We start from the raw sequence: 20,867 nt of genomic DNA, 5'->3' as shown, positions 1-20,867 counted from the left end.
AACTGCTGTCATGAGTCATAATAAACTACTACTTTCTCTCGTGGTACAAATTGTGCTTGTAGAATAAATCTCTTAAGAGTACGCTTTAAAATAATGAAATTATGAAAACAAGCTAAATAAAAATTACTGCTGCTTTAACCAGGATGTGAAATAACATTCTTTTTTTCTAACCAGTTACATTATAAAGCTGTGTTGAGCCTTGAATAGTAAATTATGGGATTTTTTTCATTGATTACTTTACTTTTTCATAGATTTTTATGAGGTAGTACAGAAGACCAATTTGGTGGAGGAGAGAAAAGTAAGAAGATACGTAAAATAGCATGTCTGACAGTGACTAAGCATGGAAAATCTTTTTCAAAGAGCTGAGGGGGTGCTCTATGAATGATGCTGTCCATACCTGACTACTAATATCTCCATGCATAACTTTGTACCAAAAGATAATCTAGCTTTGTAATTTAATTAGTGATTGTGAAAGGTGTCTCAGGCACTTAATGAACTTCATAGGAAAAATTGTTAATTTTGGCTAAATCTTCCAATCTATCTTATCAAATGCATCACTTCAGTGATGTATTAGTCCTGCAGAAGGTACTGCCTCTTTGTATCATGCGATTGCTTTTTTTATCACAGAGTGCTCTGTATGTCACACCACTAATGTTCTTACTGCCAGCTTTGTGTGCATGTAAAGTTGAAAGTCATGGGATTTTTCCTCTTTTCTCCTGCATGAGCATTGCTGTTAAAGCATTTTTTCCTTTATGTAAATGTTGAAACATTGAAAATGTGATGAATGTAAAACTGTTTAGTAATACTATCTTTTATGGTATAAAAAGAAATCCAGTTACAGTGTTTTTGTCAGTTGATATGAACATGTTTCATGAAAAATGACAGTCCATTCTTTTACTCATTTTCAAAAGGAAAAAGTGATGTACATAGCAAAGTGATTTTTTTTTTCTCCAAGCCTGCATGCCAACTAAGTGCTGATAGAGTCCATGTCTTAGTTCATGTCCATTAGGCTATGTTGTGAAGAATTTATTAGGAAATGACTGAGGAAAGAACTGAAGAAGTCATAACATGCTTATTTACATAGGGTGACTTATAAATGGTATTTAAAAGATGGGTTTCATGTAGACTCTTCTGTAATATTTATCTTAAGAAAAGCCTGAAGAGAATAAATGGAACACTTTGTTGTTCACAGAAGTTGAACTGTGGGTGTGACTTGGAAAAGAAAGGTTTCTGTGAGATGACTTAACTTCTTGGTTAAATTGTGTTTGTATGAGGCTGTTGGTAGTTTTTTTCTATTTGAGATTGAATTAAAACATTGACATAATCATGGTTGTTGCAGGTACTATGTTAGTATGATGAATAGAAACTCTGTATGTTCTGGACAAATGTAATTTTAGGTCACTCAAGTGGGAGGTTATACCTTTTTGGTTTAGAAACATTTTGTTATGATTAAGACCTGCTGTCACACTTTGCAGTGTGCAATGTGATTGTGATTCCAGATGTTAATCAATAAGTAATTTAAGTAGTGAATTCTAAGTCTTGCAAAGACAGTCCCTGTTTCGCACTTGGCCTTTTTAATATAAACAAGCTTCAGAGCAAAACTAAACAAATGAAAGTGAGTAGCCAGGATGCATTTTGGTGATATATTACTTTTCCAGACCTCATGCTTTTATATTTCAAAATAAACACTCTTTGCTGCTTGTGGTATTTTGAGGGAATTTTTTCTTGATTCTTCAGTGTCACACTGTAGCAACAGGTCTATAAGTGGTCTGGGAAGAGCAAGGATATTTGTGTGCATGAAATATATGGTAAAATTTTAAACCAGAAATTACTGCTACTCTATCTGAGCATTTGAGGGAAGCTACAACTGAGTGAATTGTAACACTGAAAGTGAGGATATGTTTGTGTTTGGCTGGTGGTACTGAACATGGACCAAAGAAGGAAAAATACAGATAAGGCTGGGAAGAGAGAGCAGAGCTTATGACAAAACCAACAAGGAACCACCAAATAAGTAATTGGCTACACAGGATCTGTGAAGCCTCGAGCAGACTTTAAGATCCACTCTTTACCCTCAGTTTCTCACAAACCACTGTGTATCTTTACCAGTTGTAGTTGACATTACTATACATATTACAACTGTAATATGACTATAAAGATCTGAATCTGGGCACTGCGGGTTAGAATAGTTCAGATAAGGTAGTTAGTTCTAGTAAGAAAAGGGTTGAATAAAATTTGGAGGAAGGTCGGAAAAAGCTTTTTAGTGCACAGGATCTTTAAACAATCTTTAGTTGTCTGCAAAATGAAAGCCTGCTAATTGTGTTTTTACAGAAGGAACCAGAAATGAGTCACGAGGACAGTTAATTGTGGCAATACTAAAGAAGTATTTAGGGGCTTATGGGCTAGAGCTATCAGCATGAGTGCAACATACCTGAAAGATGCCTGATTGGGCAGTATCAAAAGACTACTGTTATTTAAAAAAAAAAAAAAAAAGAAATAAAAAAGATAATAGCAAAGATGTAAAAGTGTGATAAAGGATACAGTGGCTGTGCTGATTAGCTGTGCAAGGCTGTACTAGAGGTCATCCCTCCTCCTTTTGGAAACTGTATAGCCCTGTCCTTGATACCCCTCTTAATGGCCCCTGCAAGGAGGGTTTTTACAGAAACAAAAGCAAACAAAAAAGCCCAGTTACCAATGCTCTTGTGCAGTTTCGCAACATCCTTAAGTTCTCTACATTTTAAATAAGACTGAAGCGTGAAGCATTTCAAAGGCTGGGATTTCCAAACAGCCCTGCAGAAGATTACACCAAGTTTCTTTGTATGCTGCTTAGCATTGATCTTCAAACTTAAACCCCAAGAATCCACTTAGTTGGGATTTTTTAGAGGCAGCTTAAATTTAGTTGATTATGTTGAATAATCTGCAGTCTGAGCTTCTAAAACAGTATGTTACTTAGTCCACGTTGAATTTTAGATTGTTAATATTCATGATTAATTTAGAATATGTTTTTATACTGTGTTAATTTAGTGAAAGATACTATTTTCTAGTAGTTTGATTGAAGTAAGGACACTTGAAGACTATTACTTTGTATGTGTGTGTGTTTTCTTCAGGGCACTAATTGCTGCAATAGGTTAAGGGATACCTTTTTCCTAAATAGGAAATATAAGCAATTTGAATAATAACACTTTGAAAAAAAATTTCTAGAAAGATTTTTTTTTTTTAAGTTTTTTCTTTTTTCTGCCACTCAGAAGTCCAGGATAGGGGTTAATTACCATAGGAAGCACCCAGTATCCACTCTGGTTTAACTTTAATACAGGTGGCTCTGCAACTCATAAAAATTTTATCACAGTATAGTTCTTTTTTATACAGAAATTGATGTACAAAAAGTTTTAATAATATATTACCATATGTGCTTTACGGTTAAGTACTAGAGGCTTAAAATCTAACAGCACACTTTCTATATGAAATTACTTGTGGCCTGGCTAGCAGCCAGAGTCCTTGCTTTAAATAATAGAAAATATAGGCCCTTTTTAATACTGAATTGAATACTTGCTTTTCAGAAGGAAGGGATTAGATTATACCCTTTGCGTCAGTGAATCGCACCTTTTCTTTACAAATTATTCTGGAGAGATGAGGAGGCTCTTTCACTATTAGTCCTTGGAAGGCTAACAAGTGACAGGCTGCAGTGACGTGCATTTACAGAAATGGATGTCGGACAAGAAAAGGATTACTGGTGTCTAGTGCTTAGTTATGGTACCTTTGCTGTATTTTTCTTGGAATAAGCTCCACATGCTTCTTGCTTAAACTTCCCTTTTATATTTCCTAAGAAGTTAAGCCTTAAAGATAAGACAGAAAAAACTTTAGTGAATGTTCAACTCTGCAGGCTGGAGTTTGAGTTGTTTCATCAGCCAGTAAAGGAAAGCAAACTCCACAGCTGGATACTGTTTCAGATCTTCAGGGCAATTCCTTGTTCATAATGACATATGAAATGCTAATTATGTCCTGCACTGCTTTTCCCTCATTTCTGTCAGTTAAGGGAAACATGATGCACACTTTCAGACAAACTTCCTCTTCCCACTGATCTGTGTACTAGGAATTTCTTCTGCTTTTCTGGTTTGCTGATTTATCCTGTCCCACTAAAGAATGTATGTTTTATGTGGCAAATCCCTTCTTGTCAAAACTCTTAGAAAACCTGTGATATTGAGAGCGAAGGTTTCATTTATTTATTAACTCCTAGTGATGAGGATGAGCTTGTGGGGTGCAGTTCAACGTGTGCAGGATTCAATACTTTCTTTTGTGGTACCTGCCATTGATGACCATTACAGATATGCTTATGGGCTTAGAAGACTTCTCATCTGATCCAATATGGAATATTTCACTTCCCTTATTTATTAATCAGGCCTACTCAGTCTGAGATTTCGTAATTTGTAATTGTGAAACAACTAGAGATACGTTGAAGCTTAGGTGACAAGAAGGAGTGTAGCTTAAAATATTCATGGTCTTGATTTAAAAGAAAAAAATCATGACTAAATACGCTGTCAGTAATTGGCTATCCAAAGTACAGTTGCCATTAGATATTCTCTAGTCATAGAAGCTTTTTTATTGCCATTAGATATTCTCTAGTCATAGAGGCTTTTTTATTTCCAGTACTTTCAAAAGGGTATTTTTTGCCAATGAGGTTCTGATCTCACTTGTAAATCCTTCATTTTACAAGAATTATCCTTTACATAGTATGCTTTGGGAATGTTCTTTACACAGGGACTTTTTTGCCACAAGGCGTTTTAACTCAGCCTTCTTGATTAGCTAAGGTTTACATTCAGTACAGTCTAATTGTGTATTTGTGATGGGGTATGTTGTGATCATCTTGTATAATTTAGTTGTATTTTTTGCACTGTTAAGACAGTACAAAAATAGTCCTCTAATTGCGCTCTATGGAAAGACATAGCAATTACTAACATCAAAGTGCATGCAGCAACCTGAAGATTACAGTGTACGATACCATCACAAACCTTTTTTTGGATCGTACATTGCCAGAAAAGAGGTGTTGAGTTTAACAGAGAGTATTCATAGTAGCAACCCAAAAATGTGTCAGGTGTAGTTACCAATGTTCAGTGTGTTTTTATGTAGTTTTTCAGACAAGTATAAAAGCTTTCATAACAAGGAAAATTAACCTGACATTTCAAAAAACTTCTCCAAAATGGTACATGTAAATTAAATCTTGAGGAGTTTGGGGTAGAACCTCTTATGAAAAGGGTTACGGATTAAATGTTTTATGCAATGTGTGTGTCCTTCATTCTTTCTAGGATGGTAATTGTTTTATTACTTCTACAGGTTCAGTCCATGCCACATCAATAGCAGCTTCCAGAGTGGAGCAAGCACTGTCTGAGGTTGCTTCATCTCTACAAAGCAGTGCCCCTAAACAAGGTCCCCTGCATCCTTGGATGACTCTGGCTCAAATATGGCTTCATGCAGGTACAGTGAAAGTAAATTTCTTTCTTGTTCTTTCCCCTCCCCTTTCTTGCTAACCTAAGGACTTGCAAAAATCTTTTGGTTTCATTCAGAATCTGTTATCACTTATCAGATCAAACTTCTTCCAGGTACGTGTGTGGCACTGAAGCAAGTCAAGAAAAAAAAAACACATTAGAGTTGCTTGTGTGTAAGATCATTTATGTAAGATAAGGCAGTAGTTGTATAATGCAGTTGTTATCAGTGGAGTCATATCTTCTGTAGAACAAAGGTAACACTCTCTCCCTTATCCATGAAGAATTTAGTTTCTGAAGTACCTTGATTATCTCAGTATTTGCCCTAATTCCATTGGTTGGAAAAAGATGTTTGTAAGATTATTGAATAAGGTTCCTGCAACTAGAAAAGCTTTATTGAAAATAAATAACTCTGCATATGTGGGGAAAAAAAGGGTAGTAGTACTATTGAGCAACATGTCCCTTGCAGCTGTGATAATGAGCACTCATTCAGTTCTCTTCCTTCTAGCTTCATTAATGTAAAAGATCCAGGACTGTTTTTCTAAATGTGGAGTCATCTTGAGTGGATTTAGTATTGTTATGCTGCTTCAAGCCTCAAGCTAAATGCAGTATCACAAGTGGCTGTTACATAAAATTTTAACCAGAAAATGATGATCCAGTGTATTTTTACACAGGTAAAAATGTATACCCTGCAATTGTTTTTATTAGTACTTGCATCAGAAAGGTGTAATTTAGAAACCAGTCAGCAATTGTTCTGCTTTGGTCTGCTCTCAGACTTGAGCATTTTTCAGTGACATAATTTTTTTTCTTTTTCATATTTACATTCAACAAAACAGTGCTGTATTTCTTAGCATTTTACTTTACCTGTTTTGCATTAACAGGTTTATTGTGTGAAAGTCATTTTGGGGCAATGGCTCCCAATTATTAATTAGTGTTTTAGAGAAAAAGCCCAGAAGATTGGAAAGAAAGAGCAATGATAGTGACTAATAATAGTGATCGGATTTGGGGGTGGAAGGGCTCCACGAAAACAACACAGATTAGAACAAGGCAAGGTCCACCAGGGCATAGTGTAGTCACCTGCCCTGCATCATTGCATCATTGATTTTAAATATCTATAAACCATCACAGACAGCCATCTACAGTTAACTCTTAAGCATCTGTAATGCTGATAATTTCTTAACCTTCTGTGACAGCTTGTTCCACTGCTTATTTTCTGGGTTTTAATTTTTGTTGGTCATGTCCTATGCTGCTTATCCAGTCCATGCAGGTGCCTGCTACTGTTTTGCCCACAAAGGAGGGGTCTGGACACTTTTTGCTGATTCCTTTTTAATTCACAACTTAAGTTTGCATACATGTTGGTGGTCTGCTGCTGCAATCTGCTGCGCAGTCCACTTTCCACTCTTAAAAATGCCTATCTCAGCAAGTGTGGTCTGTAGGCCATATTCTTGATTCCCAGCAGAAGGAAGTATGGGTGGGAAGTAGGAGAGAGCTGGGTTGGAGCATGAACTAAAGTGTTAAAGATCCAGGGGAAGGACGAAACAAAGTTGGAAGAGTGCTCTGACTCTTTGTGTATGGGGAGCAATGAAAGAACAAAACAAGAGATGAAAGAGAGCTTCTGGCTGCTTTCAGAGAAGGTACTGCAACCTGAAGTCTACTTCCTCTCTACTGCAGAATGATCCTGTTCTTGATACTTCAGGCTGGTGATTTGTGCTGCATTTCAGAGTGTTTAGGTATCCTGCTATTCAGCTACTTGTCCTGCTACAGTAAATGCCCGGAGCCTCGAGAAAGGCTCTTTACTGTAGGAACATTCAGAATAAAGTTTTCTCTCAGAAGCACAATACAAAGCAGATATTCTGGAAGGTATCTTCATCGGTATATATGGGTTACTTGCGTAGAAAACAGCGATAAAATTACTTAAAGCCTCACAGCACATGCTCTTTAAATAAAAATGAAGATTTACCACTGGGAAATTGTTTCCTTTTTGAGACTCATGCCACATTTAACTGTTTAACTCCCTGTATGGTTGTGAAGTGTTTTACTTCTTAGTGGGTCGGGGGTAGAATCTTTACCAGGCTTTAAATCTTAACATACAAAAATTGAGAATTATTCTTCCTGTTAGATTATAGAGATGGAAAAGTTACGTAAATAAGTTCTAATACATGCAAAACTTAGTGGAATATATTTACCCAAACTAATATGTATGATGTGAAAAAGAGAGAAAATGCTCGTCCTTATGGGTATACAGCATCATTCCAGCTGTCATTAGTGTAAATGGGCACGGCATTTAGTCCAAAGAAGTTGATTTTGCACACAGTAACTGGCTTTTAATTTTTGATTTTGTGTTTATTAATGGACTATTTCAGCCTTTCACTTCTGTGCATTCAGTGTGAAGCTGGAAGATCAGGCTTATTTTAAATGTGAAACAAAATGACATTTGCAATTAGTACATTCTCCAGTAACTCACTAATAAAAAACAGACCTGTCCCTAAATGATCCATGACTGTGGTGGTCCTTTGAGAAATCCATCAAGACTGAACTCAATACTGCTATGTGGATTGATTGGAAAATAGATTGATTTCTCAGTAAAATGCAAGTGTAAGCATTGGAAGGGTTTGAGCCAGAAGGCATTCTTGGCATTCTCTAGATGGAGACATTGAGATGAGCACATCAGACTTGGCACCAGCTTTCTCTTCAAATTGCTGCTTCTCTCTGAGATTTTCCTACAAAGTCTGCTGGCACTTGTCGGTTTTCCACAACTGATTTATTTGAATTTGCCATGTTGGTTTTTAACATTTTTATTCAGTTTGAAGTCATCATCTCAGAATGAATGGCTCTCCTTCATTTTCAGAAATTTCTTGAATTAACTTTCATGCTTAACACTTAGCCCCAAGTTCAACCTTCTATTCATTCCTTCATAGTTTTTCAAAAAGCCCACTGTATATTCTGTTGGGGTGGCATAACTTCTGGTAGAGAAAAAGAGAAGTTACTTTTAAAATAACTCTATAATAACATTAAACGTAAAGGAATTATTTTGTTTACATTTAATACTTTTAGGAAGGTCTGTTAATAACTGTCAAGTTTCTCTGCTGCAGTTAGTAAGCAGGACAGCAAGATTTAGTATCTCTTACAGTAACATAAACTAATTTATAAGTAGTATTGCAGCCTCTATTGGCCAGTGTTAAAAGCCATTGCTACCATACTTGTTTCCCCTCAAGGAATACAGAATTTCAACTGCAGTCTGTTAAATTAGCCGATCTCTGCTTATTCTTCAGTTTAGAATTATTGTGGTAGCAGATAATCACCTACTTAAGTCATTCTTAGTTTCTGCATATTATTTGCTAATAGTTATAGCTTTTACTTAGTACCTTTTACAGTCTGTGTAACTTATATTTTTCCTAAGTGTCTTTTCACCAAGCAACTTGGGAGTGTGTATGTAAAACTGTGTTTCAAGTCTGATGATGCTGGAGAAGAGACAGTAAAGCCAGAGGAGCTCAAATGGTTAGCATTTAAATAATGTAGAGTATTTTATACTCACTAAAATTTTGTTTCTCGCATAGTAATATTGACCATGTAGCTTTTAGAAAAGCACTCAAGAATAAAGTACCCAAAGCTTTTCCAAAATATTTTAGTTTTTTTTTTTAAAAAAAACCTCTCAGCTCTCAGTACAATTCACATTTTATGCTGTATGTCCAGCTCTCAAACTATGACTACAACTTGTTCTACCAACATTTACTAAGAGCAAAATTCTAGAAAAATTTAATTTCTCCCAAATTTAGATTTTGATTTCAAAATTTTATCCCTTCATTATCTTCCAGGTTTGCTATTCTTCAGTTATACAGTACCATCTCTGACTGTGAGGTGGTTCTTTTAGGATTAGGGGAAAAAAAGGCGTTGCTAGATCTGCAATTTCATGTGTTAGTTCTTCATGTGGGTGAGACGTTTTTCCATCAAAAAGCATTTCATTAGTTTCTAAAATTATACAACATTAATCCAAACATCCACATGGACATACTATTTACATTAGGTAGAATGTGTTCTGTGAAATCACTGAGTCAACTGAGGAGCAAAATAATGCTCTTACGGTAAAGAAAAGTCTGTTCAATTGGATCAGGTCTCAGAGGAAGAAAATAATTTACTCCAGCAACCCTACAAAAATTGGTTAAAAAAATAGAAAATGAGTAGGACCCTTAAACTGTGCTTACTCACCAATTGCTACTGAAAGTCCAGGTTTTGGTAGTCATTGTTATAAATTGATTTTGATGAAAATAATTATGAATATTCATAGCAGGCATCACCTGTAAATTAAGGTTTATACACTCTGCTGTACTGAAGTTGACTAGTTAGGGATACTATTCAGTCTGTTTGATGCAACTATCTCAGAAGAAAGCTCCTTTAAATGCACTCAAACATCAGTCCCATTCAGGTTTTAGACATAATCCCAAATCCGCTATTGTAGTATGAGATCATGATCTGAGAGGCTTTAAACAAGATGGGTGGCCTGTACTGTACATGTCTTGAAGCATGTCTTGAACAGCGATAGAGCACTTTTGCTGTTTTGATGGAGCATTTTTGATTTAAACCTTAATCTATAAGCCTCTTGTACAGTGTGATTCAATAGAATGCAGTTAAACAATTACTTTGAGGTTCAATTTTTCTAGGGTCTATACCAACATAAAAGAACTAGATAACCCAACCCAGAACCTTTAATATCTTTTTCTTGCACTCACTATTTCTCTATTCCTCTCTTCTCCCACTCCTTCTCCAAGAGATTAAGGTAATCCAGCAAGGTAGTGAAATAGCAGTGTTGAAGAGTGTCATAAGAGCTCTTGAAGGCAAATACTTCTATTGTTAGTTGTTCATCACTTACCGAATGAACCCTTTTTTTCCCCTGTAGTCAATCTGATTTACACAAGTGTGTGTCAGGCTACTCAACTGCTTTCATCAGGAGTGATTTATGTTAAATTAAATATAGCTTTTTTTTTTAAAAAAAAAAAAGCTGCAGAGTTAAATGGTCTCAGCTTCTGGAGGATATCTTAGATAAAATGCTTGGAAATATGAATGAATTTTGTCAAATCAGAATGCTGATTAAGCATTTCACATGTTCTAATTTAACTGGGAAACTTTTCATATCAAGTAACATTATATTTCTTTTAAAATGCTCTGAAGTAGGAAACTTAGAACCAGGCCTGCCATTTAGTGATTGGTAGCTGGAGCAATTGCTACTGCTTCCTTAACGGCCGACATGTAAAATTCAGAAAACCCTGTAATTAGTTGTGTTCTCTTACCTGCTGTCAGGATCTCTGTGTGCTGTTTTGTGTTGGGTTTTCTGTTCTTAAATAGTACTGGAATATGGGCATGCTCATGTCTTAAAAATAAAACTAAAATGAAAAAATCCCAGACCAGTTAAAAATAACAAACTATAAAGAGTTTTCTGGTGTTTAAAACAGCCATTTAGAGGTTCAAACTCCTGTTACATTTAGAAAAGTAACTTTCCTAAAAGAATAATTCGTTTAGAATAATTTATGTAATAATTTCTCTTAAGCTGTAGAATTTTTTTGAGGAAAATAGCCTTTGCTTAGAATGAAACTATTTACAAATACAGCACATGTGACAACATCTAGTCATGGTATGATGAAGCAAGAATCATTCATTGGTCCTTACATTCCTTCCACAGCTGAAGTCTACATAGGAATTGGGAAGCCTGCTGAGGCCACAGCGTGTACCCAGGAGGCAGCCAATCTCTTTCCGATGTCGCACTATGTTCTCTACATGAGAGGTCAGGTGGCTGAACTTCGTGGAAATATTGATGAAGCCAAACGCTGGTATGAAGAGGCCTTATCTATTAGCCCTACCCATGTGAAAAGCATGCAGAGGCTGGTGAGTCTTGAGTCCATGTTTGTAAGTGCCTTTGTCTCAACTTACGATACTGTATTGTGAAATCTTAACTTGGTGTGGGTAACCCATGGCTTATGAGTTTTGGATCTATATTCTTACTAGCAAAATAGCTTTGGAAACGGTCTTTTCTGGCTTTTTAGTCTCTCTTCTCTGTGTGTTGGGACATAAAAAGGATCTGCAGGCAATAAGACTATTGCAGTCCTAACAGAGACTGGAGAAAAAGAAGTCATTTGCATCTGCCTAATATTCAGTGCTGTTGGGAAATAAAGGTGGCTCATGGTAAGAGAAGAGTTGGATACTGTAGTCTAGAGGAAAGACCAGTCATTCTACTATCTAATTCCAAACTAAAAGCTGAGTTCTACATGTTGATTGATTACCTTCATGCTATGTGATTTCTTGGATTTTTTGAAAGGTAGAGAATCAGTCTTGCCCTCAAAGGAATGTGTAACTTTAAGTACAAAGGTGCCTTCCCCAGCATAAATGCATGTTTGTTTATAGACTTCTTATACACATACATGTATATATCTGTGCTTACTGTGTTAGGAAAATTACTTTCTTTTTCTAATCCAGTTTTATTCCAGATAGAACAGAGTAGAACAGCTGCAGTCAGCTTCTTACCCAATCCTTTTGTTCAGAAGTAGAAGCTGGTTTCTGCCTAGGTGCTTATGAATTATTCAGAGAAATTTCTTATGCATCCCTGAGGGGAACATATGAGACAAAAGATCAGATAGGAAGGCAGCACAGGGAAAGCTTTTTGTTGCTCTTTTTCAGCATTTCAAGATATTTGAGCCTACTGACAAATGCCAAAAGGTTCCTTCTTCTGAAGAAGCAGGCAGTTGCCCTAAAGCAGTGCAGCTCAGTGAAAATGAAAGCTCATGTTTTTCTGGGTATCTTTTTGCCCCTCCTCTGAATCCACCTTTGAATAAATAGTCTATAAACACACAATGCTCTTCAGAATGACTGAGAAATTAGCTGTCTTAAGAGGCATGTGAGAGGAAAAATACCGTGCTTCCAATCCAGGTTCCCTTTTTATGAACTTTTCAGTTTGAATGCAAGCTGGAGGATAACTATTCCTTTCATTGGATTGGCCAGTCCTTTTTAAGCATTATTATGATTTAAAATTTTGTTTTTAAAAGCTTTCTCTATTACTGTAGACCTTTTTTGTACTAAGATGTTGTTTTGAGTAGATTTATGCTGCTTAAATACAAATATTAAAGATGTATGCTATAAAAATACTTGTCTATGTAATTCCATGTGGGGGCAAAGTACAAGATTCTGTATCCTTCTTGTTCTTTTGACTATTGTAAAAAGTATTTTGAGGAGGAAGCTTGCACTAAACACACTCTTGCCTGTGTGTATAGATGAATATCTGTACCTCTCAACAGTTTGTGTATATTGTATGTTTGCCCCTGTACTGGGCACTGGTGAGGCCGCACCTGGAATACTGTGTCCAGTTTTGGGCCCCTCAATACAAGAAAGACATTGAGGTGCTGGAGCGTGTCCAAAGAAGGGCAACAAGGCTGGTGAAGGGTCTGGAGCACAGGCCTTATGAGGAGCGGCTGAGGGAACTGGGGCTGTTTAGCCTGGAGAAGAGGAGGCTGAGGGGAGACCTTATCGCTCTCTACAGCTACCTGAAAGGAGGGTGTAGTGAGGTGGGTGTTGGTCTCTTCTCCCAAGTAACAAGTGATAGAATGAGAGGAAATGGCCTCAAGTTGCACCAGGGGAGGTTTAGATTGGATATTAGGAAAAATTTCTTCATGGAAAGGGTTGTCAAGCATTGGAACAGGCTGCCCAGAGAGGTGGTTGAGTCCCCATCCCTGGAAGTATTTAAAAGACGTGTAGATGTGGCGCTTAGGGACGTGGTTTAGTGGTGGGCTTGGTAGTGTTAGCTTAACAGTTGGACTGGATGATCTTAAAGGTCTTTTCCCACCTAAACAATTCTATGATTTACCTGTTTATTATAAAGAGATATGATCTCAGGGGAGCTATAGCAACAGCACTGTGGAGGTATCAGCCTCTGTAACAACAGTGAAACATTAACTTGTAATATTTGTATTCACAATTCTAAGCTGACAATCAGTTTATGAACTAAAGTTCTGTGAAAAAATACTTATTTTCTGTGATTAATTTGATATTTTAAAATTATTTGAGATGGCTTTCTAGCAATGCTTAGAAAGCAATATAAAATGCTACTGTTTCAACAGAACAGTTACCTTAGAGCTTAGATTTATTTAATAAGCTGCGGTGAATTTCTTTTTTTCAGAAAATACCAAGTATAGATCATAATAACTTTATATATAAAATGCAACAAAAAGGAAGTAAGAGGTAAGGATGGCACAAGTTCTAGCATGTAGCATACATATCCAGCCCTGCCCCTCCAAGTAAAATTACTTGAAAGAGTTGAACCTGAAATCAGTTTTGAAGAATTTCTTTCTTTTAATTAAAATTTTAGAATGAGTGACATCTGACACTCAGTAAAATATCCTGATGCTAGTGGTTTAGAAATCTGGATCTTTGATTTGAGATATTATTTGTAGTTGTCCAGAGAAGAACAAAAACTAAATAAAATGTTTGTTTATATTTGTATGAACAAGAATGGCCTGTTGGGAATAGGCAAGATTTCTCCTTTTATAATCCATTCTTTTAATGATGATTCATCACTCTGGTTAGAAGGATGAAAAATTAAACTTTGAAGCTTTACTATTTTTCAGTACAACTTTTTCACCATAACTCTCTGTAAGTACTTATTCCTGAATATAAACTACTGTTTCTACACAGAACAACGGTACTAGTCTAACTTACTGAAGAAGTGTGTGAAGAAAGACTAGAAAGTTTAGTCTTGTGGCTTGAGAACTGATGTGCTTCTTCCTGTGAGCTGCTGCATGTCCTGTGCTTTGGAGTTTCTATATAAAGACTCTTGCATTTGTCTCAAGTTCAGACTCCATATTCTGTTAATGTGACCACAAAGACATGCACTTTGCAGAAATCTAATGTATTACCTGAATGCAGTTACCTTTTATTGGCTGGTATGATCTGTTAAAAGACTATACTTGTCTAAAATTACAATTTTTAAAGAAACAAGTCATTATTAATTATGCTGCTGTCTCTAAGGTCTTCACTGATGTAATCCTGCTTTAAAGATTCACTAAAATGAAAAACAGGAGGACTTGGCGATGGTGGGAAAATTGGAGCAGTTAAGAGTGATGGAAGATGATTGGTGATGGAGATGTTGGTGATTTGTTCACCAACAAAATGATAATGATAAATGGGAGGGTTTGGAGGGTGAGGTTAACTCTTGCTGTATTTGCCTTAGCAATGAAATGCATAAGACAATGTGACACCAAATGGTGGGGGCTTGATCCACGAATAAATGACAGTTTGTTTAGCTGTATTCTGCTTAATTAAACTTCTTGGGAAATAGAACTGATTGGGTTATACTGTTACATTACGTATAATGTGAGATATTCTAACAGAGACCTGGCTGCAGGGGGCAGTGTGTTTGTGTGCATGCTCACTGCTATTTCAGTCCCTTCTAAAATCTTGGGGGTTTTATTAATTAAATTAGCTGAACAACAAAACTAGCTCTTTCAAAGAGAAATGCTGTTAAAATTCTCTTTAGTTGCTTGTGCAACTAAATTATTCCTCATACAGTTAATGTTTAAATCCATACATTCATTCACTGTATTCTGTTAAGCAATTCTCCTTTTAAGATCTGCCTTGTTCTCAGGTGCTATTTTTTACCGTTTGTCGCTAACCGAAATTTTCTCCAAGCCAGGGGTTATACCAGTTTGCTATTTGGCTAGCTTTGCTCGCAAGATGTCAAGAGTGAAGCAGGAACGTGTCAGTATCAATTAAGTCTACTTCACAGAGTGCAGCAGCACTTTTGAACAAATGCATTGTCCTTTCTTGGTTTTAAGGGTTGTGTAGTGCACTCGAGGAAAACAACGCAAAGTTGTGTTCTAAATGTTTGAAACACTTAGTCTTTGTTTTCTGTATTTCAAACAGCTTTTTATCACACCCAATGAAATTAAAAGTTTTCTTTAATTACTAAATTGAAAAATGATGATTCGCTCTTCAATTGATTGTCATATATACTTGGTTGTCACCTGCCTGATTTTGGCCAGAATGGATTTATTTGAACAACTTTCTCTATTCTCCCTACCCTTTATCATCACCTCCAGATTTCTGCATTATTGCTGCCTTTCCTGCTTTTGTCATTGTTTTCCTCCCCTGTGAAAAAAGAATAAACAGTCTTTTATCTCCTGCAGTCAGAGTGCTGTTGTGGAAAGTAGCCCTTACTGCTGACGTCTGAAAAGTCCTGAAATGCACCATCATTCAGTAATGCCTGAAATGGCAATGAATATTTCAACCCATTGTCCAGGAAACAAATCTGTGTATTCTCTCTCAGGCTGAAAATTTCTTAGCTAAATGTAGCTTTGACATGAAATAGTTTTTCCAGCATCTGTATATCATTATAATCCTAGAAGACTCTAGTATTTTTTGAATATTAAGTAATTCATCATAGCACTTGCCAGTTAATCCTATTAGTAGCTTAGCTTCTATGAGTAGAAAACTAAAACAGAAAGGGAGAAATTACTTATCCAAAATTACTCATGTAGAAATTAGTTTTCAAAAAGCATTATTTTAAAGAATTACATTCCCCACAGCACACTATTACATATCTGTTAAATTTTCCTATAATTATGCAGAACTAAGTCAGATCTCTTAAGGCTTAGATTAACTATGTGTGCCTTATCCTCAGTTATAAATACATTTTTATTTATTTCTAACTACATTGACTTCTTTTTTTTTTTTTTTTTTTCCAACCCAAAGACACTTTGCCAGAAAGAGGACTGGCAGTACGTATGGGTAGTGTATGCTTATGAGCCTGTCAAGGATGTGGAGCTGAGTGAAAGAAAGGAAAAGCAGAGAAGACTTTAGAAACGTGAGTTCAGACCCTGTTTGAAGGGGTCAGGGGAGTTAAAGAAGAAAAAGACTGAACACAGTCACCCACACTAACTTTTTTCCTTCAGTGAGCCAGTATTCTCTAGCATTTATTCTTCCTTTCATAACAAGGACCTCATCTGGGGAACATTCACTGACTCATTTGATTTTCATTGTTAGGCCTCTGTACTGTAAAAAATGTTGGTTTAGGCCACATAGGCTTGTCCTAAGCACTTTATGCTGGTTCTTTGGGTGGTTTGTGTTGTAACTGATTACCGTAGAGCTAAATGCTAATGCCAAATCTCAGTGCTTGTTTGACTTGTTCTCCAAGTGCATCCTTGTGCACACAGTGGTTGAAGAAGAATGGAGAAATAACAGTAATTGGTTTTGTTAGATTTGTTAGTAAAATATTGTGGGTTTGCCCTTCAGAAACTTCAAGTTTTTTTCATAGAAAGTAGAGAAAGCAAAATATATGTTCAGCCTAAAACTCAATGCTCCTTACAGAAGGTATTTTACTGTGATTTGACCACTGTCACATCTAAATGTTTCAAGTAGTTGCATTCTGTACTCTGAGAAAACAATGGCAGTTCTACTTGCATTTTAACCTGGAACACACCCATTGAGTTCAAGTGACTCAAGGACCATTTCAATACACTTTAAATTCTTCACCTGGCATGTGGCACTCACAGGCTATATTCTCTTCCTTCTTGAAAGTATTATTCCCCATTTTAGCCTTACAACAGAAAACCATCGGTGCTTAGTGCACTTTTTTTACATAGGGATTTTTGCCTGGTATGCTCAGCTTTAACTTTCTGGTTTTGTCTGTTTTCGTGTTATCTCTGTGATAGATTTTTCCACAGTTTATCAATTTAGGCTGAGCTTGCCAGAAACCATTTTATCACTGCTATTTGTTCCCACTTTAAAAAATGGAAAATTAATTAGTGGTAGAAGCTGGCAGAAGGAAAGGATGCTTTGGCTAGATTTACTCCTCTTTATTTGGCAGGTCACGAATCATTCCAGTGTTTTTATTGTATTGTGTGGAACTGATAAAATGCCACCCATCAGATAATTCATCACAACTTGCTGTTGCAGTAGGTCAGCCTACAGTGTGCAGTATTACTCCAAAGTTGCTTCTCTTTGCTTGGAGGATTTTAAGAATCTTTGTTTTCAATTTTCAAAATACAAGTAGTGTTCATCTCAAGCTTTGATTCATGTTTTATAGTATAAAGTCTTTGAACTGGGTTCTATTATCAAAACTGAGCTATTATCAATTTGTTTCACATACAGCAAGTATGGATTAAATATAATTTGGTAGGTAGCAACCAAGTATCATATCAAGTTCAAGGAATAAAATACAAAGATCGCAATGGCCCAGTCGGGATCAGGGCTTTGGTTTTGCTAGACATCATAACAAAGCATCTGAGGAGGGATTCCCTGACCTACACTGTCTGCTTCGAGTAATTGACAGGCAAAGAGCTGGGGAATAAGAGTACGATCACATACCATTTGTGTAATGGTAACAGTATTTCAGATGCACGTGTAAGATACACCCACACCCGCTTGCCCAAAGAGGTTGTGGAGTCTCGCATCCTTGCAGATATTCAAAATCTGACAGGACACAGCCCTTGGCAACCGCTCAAGATGACTCTGCTTTGAGTTTGGGTGTAGACAATCTCCAGAGGTCCCTTCCTACCTCAGTCATCCCACGATTCTAGGAGTGCAAGCAAGACAAGCTTTGTATATAGAGGTAATGATTTCTGTTAGACAACATGATGGGAACACTTGTTTGTGGACAAAATTTTGTTACAGTCTTCCTATTATGCAAAACTTTCCTTATTTTTACCAGTGCTAAAAATCTATAAAAGCACAGATTTTGTTCTTTCTTCCCTAGTTTCCATGGACATTAGCCATGGCACTCATGGAAGGAAGGTGCAAAAGATTAATATCTTTCTCAACTGTATTCACTCATCTTACATATGTGCATGTGTAATATACACATATATTTATGTATACATATATTCTCTGCTACAAACCTGCCTTAATATTTTGGATACATCTTATTCTCTTTGCACTGTAAAAGTGAGGTGCTGCCAAACTATGTGCCATGCAACCTAGTTGTTACCAACTGGTCATTGTCTTGCAGGCATTGCAGTACCTCGCAGTTCTATAAAATGGCCCATTCTGTGATTGCTAGTTAATAATGATGCATTTTTGATTGTTGCCAGTTTGATGTTTTTATATGCTTGATTTGGCTGGTTTTTTAATACTTGAGCTTTTTAATGACTTTTTTTTTTTTTTTAAACATGCAGATACAATGCAAATGCAAGAATGGCCAGTTGATTCCAAGATATTTCTAGTCATGCTCCTCATGCAGCCTGCCTGTGCAATATGGTTGGGGAATGTCCATACAAAAGTGTCAGTGGCAAAACAATATCAACTGAAAAGCCTCAGTTGGGATCTTCACAAATTAAGTTTTGGGGCTTCTCTCTCTCTCTCTCGATGGTTTTCTCATGGGAGATTCAAGTATACCTTAATGATCTGCATTGAGGCTTCTATAGAAAAAGATGTGTCTAATATTATTTAAAGAACACAAAATATTTATGACTCTTTACAGTTGTTTACATGGAAAGTATCTCCTTGTCTCATAGTGCTAAGTAGAGATGATGAACAGACCAGCAAGCTAGTAAAAGCATCTGATCACAGCATAATGAAAAATTTACTTTTTTCAGGCTTTTTCTGTAGGTGTTAGAAAGGGTAATTCCTATTAAAAGTCTTTCCAGAGTCTATCCATCTCCTTATGCATTTCAGTCTCTGAAGGGCTGACTACATTAAAGTCATTGTCACTTGGGTTTTGTTGATATCCAAAGTAATCTTTGCCTTTTCCTCCATGCCTTTTGCTGGGCAACTGGCCGTCTAAAAGAGGATGGAGGGAAAAAAACATACAGATTTTTACTAGTGGAAAAATACTAACAAGCAAGATTAATGTAACAGAATGAAAATGTCAGTAGTCTTAGTCCCAGTAATTCAGGATATGGCCAGGAGGCCTCGTGTCATTAAATTGCTAATAATTGCTCTTGATATTTAAGTTCTCCTTGTTTAAAAAAAAAAAATAAAATGGAAATGAGAGAAGGCCTGGAAGAAATTGAAAATGAGTGCTCTTCCCTACTATCCTCTGTAGTCTCTTAACATCTGTTTTCATGGATACTTGCTGGTGCTTTTTTGCATGGATCTCAACAATACAATTTTTATTTTGCTCTCTGTAATTGCCTTTCAATATAGGAATTGCTTTGCAAAACACTTTTTAAATTAGGTCATTCTGCTGAAGTATGCACTGGGCTAATTATGATTATTTTGCTTCCCTGGGCATTTTTGTGCTCATTGAATTTATTAAAGTATTACTTTATAGCTGGAGCTGAGAACTTACACAGCAATCAAAACTATGTGGCACCTGGTATGCATGGCTGTCTTTCCTGTAGTCTCTAAGGGCTTTTGCTTGTAGGCAACATCTGGCATCTAATAATTTATAATTTAATTTCATATAAGCAATAAAGAAATACTTTTAAGGATTTATTTTGGGGTAAATGTAAAGAATGTGAAAAAGGCTGGGGAGAGCAGCCATCCTCACCTTTAAATGAACAAAAGGGATTTTATTTTCCTTTTCCCGAGGAACATTCTGTTGTAGAATTCTGTAGGTGAGAACTCATTAACTACAGGAAAATGTTTGAGGCATGAAGTAATCTACATGTGTGGTCTTTTTTTTTTTCTTGTGCTGCATAACTTTGCATACTGGTGACATATAACTAAATGCTACCATCAACAGCAATCTGAATGAGACAAACCATTCTATGTGGTTTAGTTGTGGTTGTTAGTAAATGTGAGAAACTTGTAGCACTGTAGCCAAGTGTCTGAGACCTAGCTCTTTAGCAACCTTTCTTATAATAACGTATTATTATAAAATTGCGCAGGAGTTATCATTGTATGTGTTTTGCTATAAGTCTTTTGCAGTTGTCAGGTGCATTTCTGGTGCACTGATGAAATTACCTTTTGCTTTTTGCTTTACATCTATCACAAGGGGTCTTGACTTGCTTTGGCATAAGCCATTTCCTGAGATGACAGACTGCTCTTGAGAGGACCAGAAGTTACCTAATCAATTATGATTCCTTTTTTCTGACTAGGAACTATAAACAACTTGTTCTTAAAAATTGTGCTTTATCTTATCCTCATCAAACAGAAAGTGGCCTACCTTAATGCAAAACTAGAGATCTGGAAGCAACTGCCCCTCAGGAAATGATTTTAATGCTTGCTTTTGCCAGGGTTATGTCAAACAGCTGCATTCCCCAGATAAGTTGTCTACTCTGGTACAGAGTTTTTTCTGCAAATCCCCAGTCTGGAATAGTCTTTTTATGTCTCTTTATCTCTTCAACTCATCCGATTTTCAATTTTATTTGAAGACCTCTTTTCCATTTACTGAAGCTTTACTTCTCTGCTAGCCAGTATTGCACTTAGCAGTCCTTCCCCTGCTCATGAGTCTACAGTTTAAACACGAGTTGAACC

The 20,867-nt window shown here is 36.4% G+C and overlaps 1 protein-coding gene across 6 annotated transcripts in view; it reads left to right on the top strand.

Annotated features, from left to right (window-relative positions):
- Positions 1-20,867, top strand: part of TTC7B (tetratricopeptide repeat domain 7B) — a 146,327-nt gene that overhangs the window by 105,296 nt on the left and 20,164 nt on the right. For all 6 annotated transcript variants that reach the window (XM_075712050.1, XM_075712048.1, XM_075712047.1 and 3 more), the window contains 2 exons: positions 5,326-5,466; positions 11,149-11,351. In XM_075712050.1, the coding sequence (XP_075568165.1) occupies positions 5,326-5,466; positions 11,149-11,351 (344 nt within the window). The remainder of the gene's footprint in view (positions 1-5,325; positions 5,467-11,148; positions 11,352-20,867) is intronic.

Source organism: Pelecanus crispus, chromosome 6, assembly GCF_030463565.1.
Source record: "Pelecanus crispus isolate bPelCri1 chromosome 6, bPelCri1.pri, whole genome shotgun sequence".
Classification (NCBI taxonomy): domain Eukaryota; kingdom Metazoa; phylum Chordata; class Aves; order Pelecaniformes; family Pelecanidae; genus Pelecanus; species Pelecanus crispus.
The sequence above is the reverse complement of the archived record's forward strand: the minus strand, read 5'-3'. Positions and strand labels throughout refer to the sequence as shown.